The sequence below is a fragment of the Anser cygnoides genome, chromosome 24 (assembly GCF_040182565.1).
Source record: "Anser cygnoides isolate HZ-2024a breed goose chromosome 24, Taihu_goose_T2T_genome, whole genome shotgun sequence".
NCBI lineage: Eukaryota > Metazoa > Chordata > Aves > Anseriformes > Anatidae > Anser > Anser cygnoides.
Genome location: NC_089896.1, coordinates 6,059,623 through 6,077,919, shown reverse-complemented (window position 1 = coordinate 6,077,919; position 18,297 = coordinate 6,059,623). Strand labels below are relative to the sequence as shown.

At 42.8% G+C, this 18,297-nt stretch overlaps 1 protein-coding gene across 1 annotated transcript in view; it reads right to left on the bottom strand.

The window, feature by feature from the left end:
• The window catches only part of CSMD2 (CUB and Sushi multiple domains 2), a 300,763-nt gene that overhangs the window by 153,169 nt on the left and 129,297 nt on the right, over positions 1-18,297 (bottom strand). Inside the window, 4 exon segments of the mRNA XM_048054254.2 lie at positions 739-863; positions 2,054-2,141; positions 9,779-9,856; positions 16,505-16,617. Of these exon segments, the coding sequence (XP_047910211.2) occupies positions 739-863; positions 2,054-2,141; positions 9,779-9,856; positions 16,505-16,617 (404 nt within the window).

Here is an 18,297-nt window from a genome sequence, read left to right as displayed (position 1 = left end):
GACACAGTACACAGGTATGAAGGACACACATAATCCATCAGCTGCAGAGCTAGTAGCTTATGAAGCTCCACAGTTAATAGTTTTATTAGTTTTATTGTGTACAGGAACAGGCGTTTGTCTTAAAACCTGAATTTCTGCTATCAGAAAGTTGCACGAGAATCAAGTGAAGGTTTCTTTCTCAGACATGAGCTGAAAAGATTGAAAATTTGAAGCCGTGTTACTCTGCTTACCCAGAAAACAAGAATCCCCACCAGAATAGAATAAAGATCCTATTGACTTTTGAGCACGAACGAGCAAGACCAACCTCCCATTTCCAAGAAAACAAACGCACCCAGTGCAGCACTGAAGAAATTGCAGCGACGAGCTGAATTTTTCCAACAGGAACCTGTTTTTCCAACCTAGAACCTGTTCTAGGACTGCCTAACAATATATTTGACTTTTAAAGAGAAGGAAAAACTGAACCAAAAAGAAGCGAAAGAACAAAGGGGCTGTAGCAAGGTGCCTCTGAGAGGAACCAGAGATGGTCTTCCACAGGACAGGTGGGAGCTGCAAGCCTGGAAATATCCACTTATAGTGCTCTGCTCCTTGGAACAGCATTTATCAAAAGAAAAAGGCAACAGGCAGCAACCAAGTGCAGACAAACTTGAGGACGGAATGAGTGATGCATGAATGGGACATAAAGGAGATGGATTTTCTCATTAGTCCTACCAACTCGATAAAAAACGTTCCTCTTCTCACCTCTGCACACTGGCCTGTGGTCACTCCATGCAACAATCATGTCGCTCACTCTCTTACAGGTGATGCTTTTGGACCCTTGTAAATCATAGCCCTCGTTACAGGTGAACTGGATGCTGGAGCCCAACCTAGCAGACAGAACAGAAAGTGAAGTTAGCAACTGAGAAGCTTCTGCAGCAACGTGTTTGTCACTTGCTTTTTTATTATCCCAGTGATTCTCCAAATTGTGAACAGAGAGAGTTCACTGGCCCTCCAGGCAACAGCAGAAATGAATGAGGGGCAGGCTTTTGCCTCATTCATTTGCTTATGCTGGGCACTGTTTGCCTGAGGTGGTGACAGTCCCCGAACAGATTTGAGTCTTTCAATGCAACTTCAGGGGGAATTTTTTTCAGTTCAGGAGCACAGACTCTGTCCCAAGAGATGACATGCTCAGCATTCTTATAAAGAAAAAAAAACCAAAAACTTTATCTACTACTGAAAGATTTCTTCTATATTCTATCACTTTGGATTCAGATCCTTTGCTGAAGCCAGTCCTATCTTATTCACTGAAGTGACACAACGCCGGTTTACAGCAGCTGAGAATTTATCCTGTGGCATTTAGGGACTCTGTTGGGAATTGCCTTTCCTCCACCCTCACTCCCCCTCCTCCAATACATTTTCTGGACTTCAGGAGAATTGGATAGACTTAGGTTAAATTGAAAGACATTTTTAGTGAACAAAACAGCTATCGACAGCAAAATAAGATTAAATATTGATTCCCCATTGCTAACAGCAGGCTGATTCATTCCTACACTCTTTAAATGAACGCTAGCAAGTACAAGGGAATAACAGCATTGTTTTAAACTCTATAAGAAAACAATTATCCAGCACCACATTTACTTATTGACAAGGAACTGTACCAGTGCTTTGGGAAGACACCTGAAATTCACTGGGGGCAGGGGCATGCTGTGACTTAAGCTAACGTTAGAAGCGATGCTGTTGCTGTTTAAGACAGCTCTTTCTGCACTTCACTCGAAATGGGACTGACAACAAACACGGATTATACAAGCCTGGCCAGATGCCCATTTTGAGAAAGGAGAAATATTCCCAAAGAACTCATTGCAGATCATCATCCAGGACACGGTCTCTCACACACACGTGCACTTCTATACACACTTGCTCTTCTACATCACTAGGCTCAGCAAGCTTTCAGACAGAGCACATTTAGATGTGTGCAGATGGTCTCTAAAAACAGACTACGTAACGTCAAGGAGCACACACGATGGTTATAAACAATAGCTTTGCAGCATGCAGAAACACAAACATAAAAGGTTCTTACCTAAAATCGTTGCCTATTCTTTTGCCTCTCTCTGGAATCCCAGGGTCTGGACACATATTATGTCCCTGGGACACACCAACCTGAGTTACTACAAAGCAAAAACAGCACATACAGAGACAGAATAGCAAAAGAAACATTCTTTCATCAACTGTCTTGGTGGATGTGGAGAGAAAAATGGCAATTGGTAGCTTGAAAACCTGAATGTATTCCATTTTGCTTAGGAAAAACAGCTTTGGAAACAAGTGTAACTGGAATCATTTCAGCTCAGTTTAGACACCAAAGTGTTTTCTAGGAAGTGCCAGCTAGGAACACAGTTTTCCCCCCTGTTCTGCTATAGAAGTACCTCTGAAGAGAGATTTTTCATTCTGCAAAATTGCACCAATTAAACAGCCCATTTCCGAAGCCTGCGATTAAAACGGCCACCTGTGACACGACAAGGTGACTGTCTACCACCCTCCAAACCCATCTGAGCGCTGCCAGAGAAAGAAACAACTCGATGAGAAGGTAGGTGTATGGTACCAGGGAAAAAAGCAAGCACAGAACAAAAGAGAGAGAGGAGAGGGAAATGTAAGTCTAGCATTTTAAAGCAAGTAATTTAGTTTGAATATGAAAAACTTTATGGAGCAACCTTAATGTAACTACCAACAAATATGAAACCTCTCAAGTGGTGATCAGCACTGAATAAACATCTGCAAACCTGATTCTCTGTCTCCCCACGTCCGCCTTCCCCCTCCAGCCTGTCACACAGCACAAAGAAGCACTACCTGGGAATGGATTTAGCCAGGGTGGCTCCTGAAAGCATGAAATGAGATCTAGCAATATGCTGATTTCAATTTGGAATTCCAGCAGCTACCGAAACGCATAATAATATGGGACAAAGGGGTAACTTTGTCGCAGAGATGTAGAAGTTGATGTGATTCAGCTTTCTCGTATCATTGAGGGAAGGACTCAAGGAAAATGCAACACGTCTTGTCAGCAAGGCTGAAGCAGTGGAGCATGAATCCTAAGCGAGCACGTTCCCATTCTACCTCCGCCTGCCACCAGGTCAAAGGAGAAACCTCAGCTACACCGCAGAAGGTACTGTGTTAGCACAGTGCCCAAGCCCACTGCCAAATGGGATGATGGTGGGGTGATAAAAGCACGGTTCTCACTCCGGACATGTCAGCTCCACAGCACTGAGCACGGGGGAAGACACGGAGGGTGGTGCATGTAAATATTTACATGGGGAGAAAAGCACGTGGAGCGTCTGCACAAACAAAGGCTGCACAGGATGGACACACAGAAAGGCAAGACCATCAAATGTAGTAATTATTCACTAATTACACCTCGTGTAAGTCAGGCACTACAGCTGGAAGATCGAACCCTGTTTCTGAAGGGATGGAAGGATCACTCTGCTCCTGCTGGTACGGGGCTTTCGTCTGAGCATCTCCACCCAAGTGCTGGCTGCCTGCACTGAAACCGTCTCAGCTCGTAACCTGCTGCTCTGCTCGAGGTGCTTCCCCCGTCCCAGCCCTCCCTGCCTGCGCTGCTGCCGCCTTCCTTCCCCGCACCAAGTCCCACGTGCTCGGGACCAGGGACACGGGGCAGGGGCTGCCCAGCCCGGCTCTGGCACGGCCGCTGCACGCTGCCCGGTGTCCTGGCCTGCTGCTTGCTGCTCTGTGGGCTCCTCCGTGAATTTGGGGGCAAAAGAGGAAAAGAGACACAGCTTTATGGGAAACCAGTCCCATGATAGACTGTTTTCTCTTTTGCATATTCATAACCTCACGTTAAGCTCCATCACGTGGACAAGCAGACACGCTAGCGAGACAGAAGCATTACAGCAGCACAGGGCAGCTATCTTTTGATGGCTGCGTTTTGCAGCTACAAAGCTTTGCTGCCACCTTTCATGGATTCTGACGATTCTGAATGTACACGAGCCAGAAGGAAGGGAGCCCTCCTCAGAGCAGGGATCCTTCTGTGCTCTTTTACCAATGCCCCGATAACCAAAGGAACCGTGGCAAAACCCTGCTCCATGAGGAGGTATCTCCAGCAGCCATCAGGGCTGCAGGATAATCCAGTGGGTTTGTTTCACTGAAACACATTATTTCAGTTTGATCTACTCTCCCTTCTTCCCTGCTAGATTTCATGGTTAGATACGTGAAAAAATTGAACAGTTTTTAATTTGCTGTTAACTTTTTGCTAACTTGGCCAGTCTGCCTTAGGTCCTGGAGATTTCACGCGTGTTTACAAACTATACAAGTGGCTGTAAAGACTCAGCCACTGTCACAACACTGCAGGAGCTACAGGCGTATGTTGCAATGTTAGCCAAAATTCTGGCACAGAAAAGTTGGTTCAACTCTGAGCTCTGTCTTAGTACCCGTTTGGGGCCATTGCCTGTAGTTTTGATCAAGCTGTTGAGTGTAATCTATGGAGCTAAATACTCCTCTGCTATGTACCTCCCAAGGCGTGGGACGTGCCTTAACAGTTCTGCTCTAATGATACACGAAGCAAATGGGAATTTAGAGAATGAAAATGCACAGAGGCTTCAGCAGTGAGCAGTGAAGAGCCTCAGTCAGAGCAAGGAAATAAGGTCAGAATAAAACAGCCCCCGGTATTCTAGCACAACGTTTTTGGTTGTTTCACTGCAGAACCGCTGTATAGAAACAACAGCAGCAAGAAGCCTTCCCCTGAAGTCGTGGGAGGGATACGGTCTCTTCAGAGACAGCGGTGGTCCTTCTGCGGATGAAATCACCACCTCCCCGTGGCCCTTCTGCTAGGGCTCGAAATGATGCTTTGCTTCTGGGAAACCAAAGGTCAGCTGAGCAAAGAGCAAGGTGACACTGTCTTCCTTTGGCTTCCTTACATCTCCACCTACCTACGCAAATATCCTGACTGCACATACAGGTATCTCCAAGGCAAGTAAAATTAACATTTAAGATAGAATATACAAACTAGGGTTGTATGGCACAAGTCTACAGGGTATGTAGGAGAAACTAAGATTTCTCACTGTACTTCTATACCTTCTCCAGAGTAAAAACACACTAAACAAGGAGATATGCCTCTAATGTACATATTTACAAACACAGCTTCTACGTACGTCTGCATTGAAACACTCGCATGCCCTTCCCTGCAGAGCAGATTACCAGATTGCCTTTCCACATCAAATTCTTTCTCCCACAGTCAAAACACTATCCAGACATCATTTACACCCGTGTTGGTTACTCTGAGCTGGTGTCACATCCATTTATTACGTCTCATATCAGACGAGAGCGAACCTAGAAGACTGATTCAAAGCTTTGAGAAGAGGCAAGGCTACAGACGACCAGCAGAACCCACAGGCACCGGAGAGCAGGTTGTCAATTACCAATCATACTTCTGAAGACTAAAATACTTCTTTCATTAGTATCTATATAACACATGTAAATAAACCAGTGAGCAGATTAGATACAAACAGAGCAAGGAGAGGTATCTTCGTATCACGATAGTGTGGACATTTGATTTTGTCAACTTTAAGAGTGAAAGAAAAGGAGAGGATGGATTTGATGGCCACTTACAGAAACTTCTGTTCTTCTATCTTTTGCTTTAAACATACACACATGAACACAACTAAACCAAAGTTCATAAACCATATTTGTTATGCTGAGAACTTGTTGTCAGTACTGTGTTCATCTTCCTAAAGGTTTGACTGATTTATGCCAGGGCTGTAGCACTCCAAATGAATTTTTCAAGGTTACAAGGAAAACAAAAGATCTTAAAAACTGTGATGAAGTGTTCCAGTTCTACATTACAAGCTCAAGGATTCTTTCTCCCAAACCATGGAACTTGTTTTCCTCCTCCTTCACTCTCCTATTTATTTTTTCCCCAACAACTTCCTTCTCATCATGCATTCAGTAACAGCCAGTTATGATTGCTTTGTTTGCAACGGTAATTTACTCCATCTGTTAAAAGAACTAGGAACCTTCTTTAGCTCTCTGTATTTCTCCATATTAATATAGTTCACTGATAGACTCCCAAGGGACAATTTTTATTGAATTTAAGATTGTCAAATATGAGTTACAAGATAAAACAAGATCTAAAATGTTGTGCCTTTTTTTTTTTTTTTTTCCTAACAAACCCTTTATATTTCTCAGCATGAAAAATACAGTGATAAAAGTGAGCTCTTCTCCTGGCATGAGGGGGACAAAGGAGGACTTTAGCAGCTATCAGTTGTTTTAAAATGGTTAAGTTAATCTTCGTGATCACTCTAAGGCTTACAGTTACTCCATACAACCTTCTGGTCAAATTTCCAAGACTGTTTGCAGCATGCCCTACTTCAACCCAACCGGGCTTGTTTGGAAGCCGTGCTGCCTACAGCCAGAAGCCCACAGCCTGCTCCTCTTTGCTCCATGCTCACTTTGTACCGTGGCAGCGCAGCAGGGACCCACATGCAAACATTCATTCCTTGACACGTGCTGCAGAAAGCAGGCTTACTGCAATGCTCAATCCAGCAGCTTCCATACACTTGGCTGAGACTAAAATTGATCAACACCTCCAAAATGACTTTGCATTTGCAGATTTAAAATAGATTCTGACAAATGTGAAGATACACGGAGCTTGCACTACTTCATTCAATCCCTTTCAGTAATGTCCAGCAGTGTTTTCAGGTGTGCCTCATTCAAATGTCAGAAAAACAACTCTGATGCTGTTTTATAAAAGCAAAGTACCATGTTTTTCACACAGTGTGAGCACGGAATATACACATTTACATATTGCATGCAATATACTGACTTTCTCGCTGCTTTAGGATAACTGCAAATGCAGAAAGTGTCTTGGTTAATATCAGAAAAAAGTAATCCCCTAAATGCAATCTCAAATTTTAAAATGTGTTTCTTATAGCTTATTCTGCAGAGCTGTATTATTTTTCCTCTAAAACTGATTAAAGCAAGATGCCCAATTAATTTTAGGGCTGGTGAACAGTATGAAGCACTTGATTTAAATTTCAAATAAACACGTTTGACTGCAACTGAACAAAATTAGCACGTCCCCCACCCGATTCCATGTTTTTTAGATATTCTTTTTCTGAAAGAGTACAAACAGCTGCGATATGAATACATTTTGTCTCCATTCAGACATGTGAAACAGAGTTTAATCTGGCGAGGTAGGATCTGGCAGGTAACCACAGCATCCATCCAGCAAAACTGAAATCCTCTGAAAGACCTATCGGGTATTAAGCATGTAGCTGCAAGCTGCCTTATGTGACAACAGATTCTTCAAGGGAGAATTTTAGGAGAGATGCAAAGACCACTAGAAACCATTGCTGGCAGGAAAGGATTTGAAAACAAAGCAGGGTATAGCTCTAGCTTTTACCAAGAGACACAGCCATTTCTAAATTTCTGATATTTGAGCCAGATGAAATGATGATAGCAATACGAGCAAACTTCAGAGGCCTTTAATCAGCCTATCCCACCTGTATAACCACTACTGAAGCATAGCTCACAAGCTCACGAAAGTTTCAGAGAAGAGAGGGCACGGCTAGCCAAGCAAATCAAAAAAGCAAGGGGAAAAAAAAGATAACACTTCAGGCTCCATTTTCTGAAAATAAACCATTTTCTGGAGACATCTTCTACAGAATCAGCATTCCTGAGGTTGAAAATTTACTCTAACAGAAGTGTGACAGCAGAAGGCTGTGCAGGATAGAGGTTAATCAGGGTTTACAATCCAGACATTGCTGAGAGCAGCGTACGTGGACAAAGCTAAAGACACAAGGGTTGCACCAAACACCCTGCTGGTACCAGGAATTTGGGCCACAGTACTATCACTATATCGTGATATACACCTTAAGAGATTTCAGGCTAAGCTGCCCTCCTGTCTCTGTTTTGCCTTATCAAATACGACATGAGGAGCACTGCACAGGGTGCTGAACTGGCAGCTTTGAACGCTGCAGTCTGCTCTCCACTGGGCGAGGACAGACTGGGCAGAGGCACCGAGAGCTTCCTACAACTTCATCCTCAGGAGTGGGGCACGACTGCGACACAGCAGGGTACACTAAAAAGGAAAACTCAGTTGCGGTCTGTTACTCAGCCCTCAGCACCCTCCCCAGGACCCCTGAAGGACTAGTGCTGACAATGGTCCTGACACACAAACCAGAAGCAGAGCAGACTGCCGCTACCTGGCCACAGAGAAACCAAACCATTCAGCTTCACGATGGGTGATTCTATACACTAATTTATTTAGAGTGCTGTTCTGGGTCCTTTGGTTTAGTGACTGTAACATTCAATAACAACTGATTAAACTGCTACTGGGAAGCATCCTAGGGTTTGCAAGAAGGCAAAATGGGAATCCTATGTATTCTTGACACAGAAGACTTACATACTGTAAACTAACGAGTCCAAAACAGGCTAAAACTTATCACTTGGTTACGACTCCCTTCCCCACAAACCCCAATATCCAAGATCACACAAACCCCACACCAAACACATCCTCGCATCTTCTGGAGCTCCAGTGCCCACACAATCAAAGGCTGAGGTATTTTCCAACATAATTTCACCCTCAGTGAAGTCAACTGTTTATCATACCTCAAAAGGTTAAATACTTCTTGGCAAGAATATTTCATAGGACCGAGAGCATCCTGGATACAGGGCTTTCCTTAAAAGTGAATTTGTTTTCTTCAAACACGCCCCAGCATTTTCTACTCTGGAGATGTTGGGCAATTTACATTCTGCTATTTACCTTGTTGGACCTTTCTCTTTGAATAACTGGAGACTACAAGCACTCGTGTGAACCTAAAAGTGAGCCATTTTCATTTCAGACAGACAGTGAGTGATGTTTTAAATTCAGTTCATCCATTTTTCTTAACTGAATTTTGCATCTGAAGTTCAGGCGAGTGAAATGTCCAAACAGTACCTCTTTGATGGGTGCAATGGACTATGCAGAAAATGAACAATTATATCCTCCCCCCAAAAAACTATTTAAGAAATACTGCATTTTGCTCCTATTTAGATCTCTATAAAATATAACATGGAGTTAATTCAGATCCTTCCTGTTTAATCTCGAGTCCCCTTTAGAGTCCAGTCACCTGCCCAGAGACATGTGTGTAAAGAAACTCCGAGTCTCGCTCGGAACGAGCCTAATGCAAAGATGAATGACCTAACGGATTCACTTACTGCAGGAGGAAAACACACCAGTGACAAAGCGACGTTCTGAGCACACCTCTAACAGATATCAAACACTAGATATACTGAATGCGAGAAACTAATACAGGGACCACAGAAGTCAGTAGTATAAGCTTTTGCACACTGAAGTGGCATGATTTTTCTGCAGGAACGAATAATTACATAAAATGCAAAGAGAAAAACAGAGAGACTGCTACTGATTCTGTACATTTTCTAACACTTGTTTTTTGTGGTTCCTTAGCCCTTCTCCTAAATTTACGATAACATTAATTCAGTTTTCAATATTGTTTACATTTTGACACTTTCCAAACTAAAAGACGACAAATAATGAACCCCAGTCTGTCACCAAACAGGATGCATACAGTATATATTAAATGCACACACACCAATCCCCTGCGTTCCCACTTTAAGGGGTTAGTATATGCTTGTGAATAGAGCACTGGAAGGAAGTGATGCAGTAATGCAAAGGGAAGAGAGGGTAAGGCATTAAAACTTTCAAGAGTGACAAAGTTTTAGAGATTATTGGAAAGTCAAATGAAATGTTCAAGGAGATCATTATACAAAAGAGAGCATACGGAGGAGCCAGAAAACTTACACACTGATGTCTTCTGGTTATTGTCCTTGCTTGGCATTAGCTTCACCCCTCTGGACTTCAACTCCATTTGCTTTTTGACTAGAGACAGATTTAAAACAAAGCAAAAATACAAGGACAGAATTTAGCTAAGCATTAGTGGTTATTTAAAATGAGAGTAACAGCAACAGTTGTACACTACCCAAACTCGAGGATATCATGCATCATAGCCAACCTTTCCCAACCCCTCAAAGCCATGAGGTTCCTCTATTCATTTACCTTTGTTAGATCTGGACCAGTGTCGTCGTAGAACTGACCCAGTCCAGCTGACCCAATTTGAATATAAAAATTGGGCATGCAAGCCCCAACCCTCTGGAACCATGCCATTTTGCTTAATGTACTAAAAATGGGAAATGGACGAGAGGGAAGATCTAAGAGACTTCAGGGATCTCAAGAGCAAAATGTTAAGTTCCACTTGGTTTTGCTGATGCAGTCACTACATTATAACACAGTGCACAGTAAGGCCATTCTCTACTTCTGTGGGAATACAGCTCTCAAAAGGGACACCCCATAACCTGAAAATTGTACATGAGAACTACAGAAGTATTAGATTCATAAAAAGGCAGTAAAATATCAAACAAAAAGGACCATATTAAGGCCGTATTACTGGCAAGGAGTAGTACAGATTTACAGACCCACCGTTAATAGCCGTAAGCATATCAATTATAAAATCTTCATGACTACTCCATCATAGGTCCTGACCTTTCTGCTCTAAACCTCATCTAGATGAGAAAACACACAAGGGTAGCAGCAAGATTTCAATCCATCCACTGCCAAGAGTCCCATCCTTCTAGGCAATAGCAAGCTTCCCAACATAACCGAGCAACTATTTGTTCCTATCCTCCAGTCTGTTACCGAGGCTCTCTACACCGGAGGGTTTTGCACAAAACCCACACCATCAAAACCTTCTGGATACCCGTAGAGAGACACCACAGCTCCCTGCAGCGTAAATACAGATATTTTTGACTAAGATGCAGCAGAATTTTTACTGGCATATTTGAAGTTAATGCAGCGAAAGAATAACTTCCCATCAGAAAGCATGATGCCCGTATCAGTTTATCCTTTTTCTGATGAGCCAGTTATCATCTGTGGAGGAAGGCAGTCCATCTCTCACTTCAAACTGTTCTTTTCTCGTTCTTTATCTCATCCTACTTTGATCTCTAAATTAGCGCATTTTGAAGACAAAGCTGTCAAGAAAAATTACCAATATAACTAACGAGTTTTTTTTTTAATCATACTTTTTTTGGCTTAAAAAAAATGTTAATAACATCTGTTTGCAGGAGCTTCAGACACGGAGATGTCAAGCATTATTCCTTGAAGCTTACCTAAGGTAGCGCTTTACTCTGCTAGATGCTAGCTTGGAGCTTTTTGTTCATTATTTGGCTACAGCTTTTTGCCTTCTCTTTAAATAAAGCGTAACTTCAAACTGAGGTCTGAATTAGCTTTAAAAATATTCATGAAGAAAAGCTTATGTTGTCTAGTATTAGTATCTTTAATCTGTTGGACGTTTATTGCTTTTTTTTTTTAAATAAAGAGGGAAAAATAATTAACAGTATGCCAATTTCAAAGCAAATCTAAGACATGCCTGTTTCATTTTGACTGTAATCCATCTGCAAACGCTCCAAGAAAAAAGCAGCACGTCTCAGAACGTCCCAAACAGCAACATATCCCCCTCCAGGTCACGTTACGACAATTCTGGGACCTTTGTAGTCCGAGCTCAAGGTTCTTAACATAACTCACTGTATCAAGGGCCTAAAAAAGAGAATATGAGGCTACGAAATCTAAAATTTCTGGGGAAATCTGGATTCTGCCTCAACTGGAACAGTGACAGCTTTAAAGCACAAATGAGAAATGAAAAGGCCGCAGGATTACAGGACTAACACACGCCTGCTGTGCAGGACGAACACAGGCAGCACCATTCTGGCTCGGGGCAGCACCCAGGTGCGCCCTGCGGCAAAACCGGGGTGGGAATTCCTCATGGGGTGCTGCCCGTGGGCACCCCCAGGGCCCCACTCAGCCCGGCTGCTCTCCCCAGGGACGCCGAGCTCCTGGCCCCGCGGTGCCGAGCCGAGGGCTGGGGCTGTCCGGCCTCTGCAGCGCGGTGCTCCCACTGCCACGGGGATAACACAGTGCCTTGCCCTCCCTAACGCCGCAGGTAACGAGGCTCCGTACCAAGCGAGTACACAGGGAAGCTCGCAGTCCTGGCCAGCATTCCCTCCCAGTCAATAAAACACCGTCAGGCCCAAGTTATCTACGGCTAAATTTGAGCTATTACAGGACGTAGCATGGCTCGTGACTTTGCAGTATCTAATTCATTGCTCTGTAAAATGCTTCGGAGCACCATCAGTAAGTGAGGAGCTTTATGAAAGTAATTCTCGTTTTTACTCTCTGCACCTTCCCACTGGAAGTTACTTCACGCAATTACCAGTAACCGTGTCTCCTGGTCACACCAGCAGAAGCACTGCTCTGTTGATTTCTGCATGGTAATGCAAGCTTGGAGCCCTAAAGATCAAGCAAAGCTTTCCCATCACCAGCCCACTGGTTTTCAATCCCTGCACCCACAGCCTTGATGCTGACACCGTAGCCACGACGCGTCTCGGCACATCTCGCCAGGCACGCTGGCCACTGAGCTACAGGAACCGCGTGGATTTCAGTGCTGCCCAACATCCCCAGCTCCAGCAGAAGGCAATCGGGAGGAAAGTTCACAACCCCAACACATCTGGGCCTTGCACACGACTGCACGTTTTTAAAAGGACCCACTTAGTGACAAAAGGTTAAACCACATCCATGAGCTGCCTTTAGAATCGGGCCCACAGAAGAAAACCCACTCCAGATTTGTGACTCTAATGGAAAACTTGGCTCAAAAGCACCCAACGGTAATGAAAACAAGCAGCAGAAAGCAGACTGTCACTACCAGGGATCAATCCTAAAATATGGAGGCTGAACTACATTACCCATGAAGCACGGACTGTGTTTACCCTCATTGCATTCCGTCTCTTTCAATGGTAATTGGTAAAGAGCTCACTGTATACTCCCTCTCCTTAATCCTTCAGTTCGTTACATGGAGACGTAATGAAGAAGTCAAGGTTTACAAATGACTCAATTTAGATTAGAGCAAGTCAGAATACAGTATATCGCTTTCTTTTTTAAAAAAATAAATAAGAACAATTCCCCTAGCTATGCCCTCAAAAATCCAATATATGAAAATCTATATTGTTTATAAATTTGAATGTGGAACAGTACTACAAAGGATTGTGTCAGGCTAATTGGATGAACAGAAGTTACTCTGTTTTCCGGAGGGTTTTGCTGCTCACACGTACCTGATAGATCTAATGGAATACTCAGTGTCCTGTCAAATTTGAAAGATGACATTACAAAGCTTTTCCAGCAAGCAAGCAGTCTGGGATGTTTTTTCTAAACTGTTTCATGTTGCTCTAAATAAGAATTTAAGGAGACATTTATTTATTTTTAATTTAAAAACAAAAACCACCACATTTCAGCAAAAATCTATTCCATGAAACTCTGTTTCCCTCGCTGGGGGGTTGCCATGATATATTGGCTTGCTTAAATCAGATTTCTACTTTATTTTCTTCCTGCTGGGGTGCTCTAGTATCATCTGTGATATTACTGCAGGCTGCTTACAGGGATTCCCACTTGAGCTGGACGTGAAGAGAAACCACCTTCCCTCACCTGCAACCATTTTCAGACACCCACGTGGCTGTATGCGCACCTAGCGAAATGACACCCTTATTTCATTTATGCCTGCCATTAGCTAGTATAAGAAACAGCTCTTTAGGAATCAGAGCCTGTAACAAGCACCAGAATTTTCCTCTTTTTGCCTTTTTCTCAGGATTGCTCAGGAGACTTAACAGGTTGCAGAGCATACGCTCTATCCCCTTTGCAGCCCACAGGCGTGATCCAAGATGAGGATTGGTAGATCTGCCAAAAATTAAGGATATATAGATATACACATATTTTTAAAAGCCTTTTAGGTGGTGCAATATGTGCAAAATAGTTCATCAGACCATTATTAGAGATGACAAGCCTGCCAGTATTCTGCATTGTGATATGGGCTGAAACTCACCCACATTTATCTTTCTACCTGAGAATGCAGGACAGAAGGGGAAGGGAATGGGGAGGGTTAGATCAATAAAAGACGCAATTATGTGTTGGTAACAATCAGCTAAAAAGCAATTCAGGATCCTATTTAAGTAATAAAATATGTGCTGGAGAGATGGACTACGCCAGGCAGATCATTATTTAAATCTGTTTAGCATCATTTTAAATTCAGCAGCTTTTTCATTACCTCATTTACAGTACCTCATCGCTGCACTGATGACTGACAATACCTGGCTTCTAACCCCTACTGTCGCCTGTCCTGAGCAAGGTACATCGAGCTTATTTTCTTATCACCTGCAGGTACACAGCACATATTCGGGAATGAAGACAGAGGGAGCGGGAGGACGAAAGAAAAAAAGATCAATGCACCAATTTATCTGTGGCCCCTTTCATTTGCTTTCACGGGGTGTGGAACATGGTATTTGCAAGAATGCAAGATTCACCTTACATAAAAGCAAAGGGAAGGGAAAAATATTTCCACTCTCCCTGCAGAGGAATGAATTTAACTGTATTCAACATAAAGAGAACCTGTATATGGGCTGTTTATATCTAACCTTGCTTTTACTTTCATAAAGAGATGTCCAAACGAGGGCGTGGATTAGGAAGAGCTGAAATGGAACATACGAAGAAGGCGTTCTGCTGAAACTAAATATCAATGTTAAACAAGTTGGAAGGGAAATGACTTTCTTATAGATTATCAACAAAGCCAGATACTGTCTTGGAGGATACAGGATGTTAATAAATGGGCAACACATCTTTGGAAAACAGACAACGAATTAGATTCATCCTAACCCTCCCTTCCTTCCTGCTCTTGGACAATCCTGAGGTTCACTTACATCTCTACTGCTAAGAAACACATTTTAGTTGCTCTACTTTATATGGCATTACATGTCCTATTTTGTAGCTACTTATTTATTTATCTCCATTGAAATATTTATGTTCAAACAAGGTTGTGTTCCTCTGAAAGGGTTATGCTGAGTTTTCTGAAGTTGCATTGGCATCTTTAGTGTTCTGTAGACACAAATTCCGCTGACTGCAAAAAATCCTGCCTTTATCCCCAGGTTGTTTTGTTGTTGTTGTTTGCTGGTGCTTTTTTTTTTCTTTAAAGCATTGAAATCTTTCTTAACAGATGGAAAGACCCTGACAAACTTCATAAAAACCAGCAAGTTACTGAAGAATGGATTTCAAATTCCCTTTGCCACCTAGTTAGAGGTCCTCCTTGAATGCCATTTCAACAGCACATTTTTAGGTTCGTCTTTTAAATACTCAATACACGAAAGCACAGTTCATTATATCTAACAAAAGTTTCCAAGGAGCGTGCTAGATTAGAACCCCCTGACATTTATCTAATCAGAGGAAATTATAACATTAATCTTTATTTTTCTATTTAGGAAAAAAGGATGATTCACACAGGTGTTTTAATAGAAAGCAGCAATCATGACTGCAAAGGAAAATGCTGTATCAAGAGTCATCAGCTGCATGCAGTCATTTGTGTTATACAGACAAAAAAAAGTGTTTTTAATTATAATTTAAAATAAAGAAATGTATACATTAAAGGAATATAAGGAAAGTTAGGCAAAAACAGTGATTCATAAAAGCAAAGCCCATGCTGAAGCCATGACAACGTTGCTAAGACAAAACAAACAAGGAACAAACAGAACCGGTTTATAGATTTATGAAAGGAAAATCATCTCCCTTCCACATTGTTCCTGTCAGTCTAGGGCTATGGCACTTTCTCCTCATCCATGTCCTGTTCCCTCCTTTTGAGGAAAGCTGTCGAACTACATGGACAAAGCTCTGGAGGGTGGACAAGGAGCTGGGTAGGTGTTCCTGCTCCTTCCCTGCTTCATTGCCCTGATTCCTGACCCTGCCTTTGGAGTTAGTTGCCTCAAGCAATGCTGCACCACTGCACCCACAACAACCTCCAAAATCCTTGGGGAGAAGGGTGTAAGCAGCCCTAAGTAAGCTCCTCAAAGCCACCCGTTCTGGTGACCATTTGGTCGCACACAGGACGCGCTGAACTGCAGTGTCCCACGGTTGTTGGCAAGCCTCAGATGAGGAGCTTGTCTCTGCTCACTTTGTGTCCCAGAGCATTTCCTCTCACTCAACAGCATTCTTAGACCCCAATCCTGAACTTTTTTCTTCTAGAGACAACCAGTAAATACAGGATAGTTTAGATCTCATTCAAAACACACCCAGCGACATCTCACTTGAGCACAGAGTAAAACGCAGACAGTCACCGTGGGACTCTGCGCTGCTCTTTGCCTCGTGGCACCCTGTCTGTGCTGCCATAACCCACATGGCACCTCCTGCGAAACTGCAGGTAAAGGAACATCTGCTTCCTCTAACAAAGCACACATCGCAAATGAATCTTCCAGTAGCTCTCAAGTGTTTGTATTTCCAATACATTGCCAAGAGCAGCTCTCCATGCGACAACACCTGGATACCCAGCTAGAAAATTAAGGTTAACAACAGAATAATCATGCAGAAAGTTAATTGTGGATTCCTAGGAAAAAAAAAGTTTGACTAAACGTGCACGCTGAATCTGCAAACAGGGCAGTAAGCATTTACCTTGATACTGGGCGCTGAACCCCTTCTGCCTGTGGTTGCCATCTGATGTGAAGTGAAGCCGCAGCCAATTTTTACTGCTGATAACCGGGGCCGGCAGATTCATCCCAGTAAACCTGCAAGAAACCAACCAGTAACAGCCAAATGTTATTTGGACTGTGAATTGCACCAAACCCACCTCTCCTTCCACAGTCAATCCTCCTCCTACATGAATATCAGAGATCCTGAACGTGTTCCACGTGCTCAAAGCAAGCACCCCATACAAAAGAAAAATCAGATGAGAATGCTCAATTTTCACTCATCCCCAAAGCCCAGTGGCGTGTGCGAGTCCTCCCAGCTGCAGCGAGCACCCTGGGGAGGGAGCTGAGGAAGATGCAGCCCTTCCCCAGGCCCGGCTAGCAGGGGAGTGGGGCCGGGAAGCCCTTAAGCCCTTTCGGGAGGCACCTATAGCAGCACCCGCTGCAGCTGGACACTCCTGCACCATGAGGAAGAGCGGAAGGAACAGAACCCCACTGAACTAGAGGAGCTCCGCACGTTCCTCCAGAGCAGCAGTGCTTTCATAACTGTCACCTTTTGTTATCTTATTGATATCACACTGAAATCACAAAATCATCTCGGGGGCATACCACACCTAAAGCAAGCAAGGTGAGCTCAGCTCTCAAGCTCATTCAGTTCCTGTCTTCATGTCTGGGTAACTCTTCTTTAAAAGAATAAAGTTTATTTTAACTGAGGGAGATAAAGCATCGCAAGAACAATTTTCTTTTACTGGGAACAGGCAGCAAGAAGCAATGATTTATGATCTATCCCAACCTGGAGAAGATTATAACCATCAAACATGAGGTGGAAAGCTCCACAGCCCTTTATCAGTCCTTCAACAACTTTTTTCTTCGTACCACTTTATACCTCTTTAAAAAAAATACTGTTTGCTTTATTAAACTTTAGGCCATAATTCCTGGTTGAGTTGTCACATGCCAAGCCTTAGTACGGAACGATGTTTACCTAAGTCACAGCACCCTTGAATTGAGCTACATAATGTTAACATTAACCATGGTGAGGTGAACAACGCTACCATGGCAAAAGCTATTATGGAATCCTATTATTGTTACCTAAAGCCCATTTGATTTTTTTAATCGCAGACTGTCACTTATTTAAAACAATATTAGCACTTCAATGTCTGTGCTTTTTTTAGATGAAGGTAAAAGTATACCGTATATCTATTAGATTCAGAAGGATACTTGCATTTTTAATATAACTACCCAATTTCAAGAGTAGAACTGAAGCCTAGAAAGTATTTTAAAAGTCCTTCACTCACCTAACACTTCCAAAGGTACTCTAAATTTTTTCTAAGGCAAACAGCAGGGAACCAGGCTGATACTTGGCAGCTTATTTATTAATGGCAGATGAACTGCAGCGTAATCCTGCTCCGCTCGCTAATGAAGCAGCGGAGATGATTACGCTGCATAACTAATGCACCTCTGCCACCTACAGTACAGACTAAACCACGTATTATCTTGGAGGGTTAAGCTGAATTCTGAGTAATTATGAAGCATGTCTGAAAACATTCTTTACGCTATAAAATTGTTTAAGATTGTTGCTGAACATTTCTCTATTGATATTTTTGTGCCAATTTTGTCGACCCTTCTGAGATACCAGGTCTTCCAAAAATGATTGTTATATGGCATTTTTCCATCCTTGCTTAACTCAAAGTTAGCTGAAACCATTTTAATTTGATACTTTTTCAAATAACTAAGTTCCAACAAACACATTTTGGGCTGAGATCAAACATGGGATGTCTA